This window comes from Saccostrea cucullata, unplaced genomic scaffold (genome assembly GCF_032062105.1).
Source record: "Saccostrea cucullata isolate Sc308-1 unplaced genomic scaffold, CSIRO_AGI_Scuc_v1 ctg20112, whole genome shotgun sequence".
Taxonomy (NCBI): domain Eukaryota; kingdom Metazoa; phylum Mollusca; class Bivalvia; order Ostreida; family Ostreidae; genus Saccostrea; species Saccostrea cuccullata.
The window spans coordinates 2,694-5,466 of NW_026938670.1; the positions used below are offsets into that span (position 1 = coordinate 2,694).

At 32.1% G+C, this 2,773-nt stretch overlaps 1 protein-coding gene across 1 annotated transcript; it reads left to right on the forward strand.

Annotated features, from left to right (window-relative positions):
• Nucleotides 1-1,421: 1,421 nt before the first annotated feature.
• Nucleotides 1,422-2,355, forward strand: LOC134250832 (E3 SUMO-protein ligase ZBED1-like). Its single transcript, XM_062733173.1, has 2 exons — nt 1,422-1,721; nt 1,843-2,355. The coding sequence occupies exons 1-2, from the start codon at nt 1,422-1,424 to the stop codon at nt 2,353-2,355; spliced, it is 813 nt and encodes a 270-aa protein (XP_062589157.1).
• The last annotated feature ends 418 nt before the right edge of the window (nt 2,356-2,773 follow it).

A 2,773-nucleotide genomic window follows, 5' to 3' on the forward strand; every position in this document is an offset into this window, starting at 1 on the left:
AGCAGAGCAAGTAAGTATTTTCTGTGTAATAAATTTCTAGTATAAAGAAAAACATTATCAGATTTATAGACTAGTATGTGTAAAACCTTTAGAAAAATCTTACTCAGTACATAAATATTTTAATTTAAGGTTATCCGATCCTCAGGTTCTGAAAATCAGGCATTGAGTAATTGAAAATGCTCACAAAGATGTCTCTAAATTCTCAAATTAAAATGTATTTACCCACGGTGTTTCTCTTAACTTCATCTTTAGATTTAATCATATTATATAGGGAAAATTTGTAAATCTCAAATAATTTTTCAGGATATGCGATTTGAACTACCTACTGCATATTTTTTTTTTGATAATTGATCAAGAAATACATTTTAGGAATAAAAATCATAGGTCTCCAGGCTTTTAAGGAAAATTGCATGAATTTTACACTTATTCGATACTTTACTTTCTCCCTCTTACTTCCATCGTTTGTTAATGCATACTGTATGAAGTGTTTCCTTTCAAAGATAACACCGTAAATCACTTCTAATTTCAAGTCATGCTTAGTAACATTGGTAAATAAGGCTAAATTAAAAGAAATCTGATTTTTTGAAAATGTGCAAGTTTTACTTTATTTTATGAGGTACAAATGTCAACTTTTTAAATACCGTTTGTTAAAACTTTAAAGAGCATTGAATCATACGTAGAGGCATAAAATGAAAATTGTTGCATGAAAAAAATTCAATTTCAAGCTTTATTTGAAGACTTTATGAATTAAATTATAAATTAAGAGTTATCCTTCCTGGCTGAGGATCGTATATCCTTAATTAATTCCTTATTACTATTAGGTAGCACTGACCACTGATGGCTGGAGTTCACGAGCTACAGAATCCTACATTACGATTACTTCCACCCATATTGACAAAGATTGGAATCTTTGTAATTTTGTTTTGTAAACCAGGATGATGCCAGAATCTTATACAGGTACCTTGGAAATTATGAAAAAAAAATGATTTGACTATTGTTTCAATTTGCTGAAATATGAGGGCAATTTAATGAATTGATTCTAAATTAAATATTAATGTATATTTTTATTGGTTTAATCCTTTGAAAAAATAATATTAAAAAATATTTGTCCTGATTGTAGGAGAAAATGTTGCAGAGGTTTTGAGAAACGCTGTGAAGGAATGGAAATTGCCCACTTCTCATGGATTTCCACCAGTTGTCTCTGATAATGCTGCCAATATAATGAAAGCAGGTGATTCACATTAACTGTTACGCACATACGTTAAATTTAGCTTGTCAAAAATGCTTTGCAGTTAAGAAACTGGAAAATATTCTAGCCAAAATTAGAGGAATTGTAGCCTTTTTTTCACAGAAGCAACATTGCAGCTGCTTTGCTCAAGAATACAGCTGAAAGTTTATCACTGCCTCAACACAAATTAATAATGGACGTCCGCACAAGATGGAATAGTGCCTACGATATGATCTCACGATTTCTCAAAATGCAGGTAGCAATATTTGCTACCTTGAAATCAAAGGAGTTAGGAAAAGAAAGAGAAGCAGAATTAAAGTCTTTCCATGATGATGACTTTACTTTGGCAGAGGAAGTGGTCCAGCTGTTAAAGCCATTTAAGGATATAACAACACTCCTGTGTTCAGAAAAATCTCCCACTTTGTCCATTATCTTGCCACTTCACGATAAACTTCTGGACAAGCTTCGTGAACAAAATGATGATACCCCAACAGTCTGCAGCATGAAAAATATTATGTTTAAAGACTTGAAAGAAAGATATAATCGGACTGAACACACTCTACGCATTGTTTCTGCTTTGGATCCGCGGTTCAAGATGCTTCCATTTTTATCAGAAAATGAGATCAGCGGTGTACTCTGATATTGTTTTAGAAGTCTGTCAAGTACAGAGTATAATCAAAGTGAAAAGAGAGAAAGAAGACAAAGATGCTGAATTAGATGATGTTGAAGTCCTGAATGAGCCACCCCTCCCCTCATTGTCTTCAGATTCTCCAGGTGTTAGTCCTGTCAAAAAAAGAGTCAAAGAAGAAGGTTCTTCTTCTACTTGTGGTGATTCTATGGAATCTGTGCTCCACAGCTTTCTTGGTGATGTATACATTACTGATGTTGAGCCTCCAAAATCAACAAGTACGATTGCTGAGCAGCAGGTGAATGAATACAGAAGTGCCCGAGCAATACCTCTTCAGGAAAATCCTCTTCCTTGGTGGAAAGAAAATGAATTTAAATTCCCACTTGTTGCTAAACTTGCTAGAGCATACCTTTGCATTCCTGCCACAAGTATCCCATCGGAAAGAGTTTTCTACGGCAGGAGATATATTAAATGCCCAAAGGGCACGTCTCAAGCCTAAACATGTTGACAATTTACTTTTCTTAAAAAAAAACATGCCCTAAACTGTAAAAAAAAAACAAATCTATTGTTATTGAGTATTGACTTTAAAGTTATCATTTTCCTTTTTTTACAAACCAGAAGGGAAAGATTGTATCTATTTGTGTTTGAATTGTTAATTAGAATTTTATTTTCTTGCTATTTGTTCTTTTTTTATTTTTAAGTTTTGAATGAAAACACATTAAATACATTATAAAATGATTGATTTTTCATTTATTCACAACAACAATGAAAAAAATAGGAATAATAATCAATAATTCCATATAAATCAAAGAAATAGTGTGCTTATAAATATCACAATATTTCGCGATATTTTTATAAAATATCGCGATACGAAATCATCCCTACTTAATATAAAGTTTTCTCTCACTTCATTATAC

Excerpts from the sequence above, each read along its gene's own strand:
- LOC134250832 (XM_062733173.1), top strand. The coding sequence starts at position 1,422 with ATGGACGTCCGCACAAGATGGAATAGTGCCTACGATATGATCTCACGA. Across the intron at positions 1,722-1,842 it reads AAAATGATGATACCCCAACA|AAAATGAGATCAGCGGTGTA; the intron begins GTCTGCAGCATG and ends CATTTTTATCAG.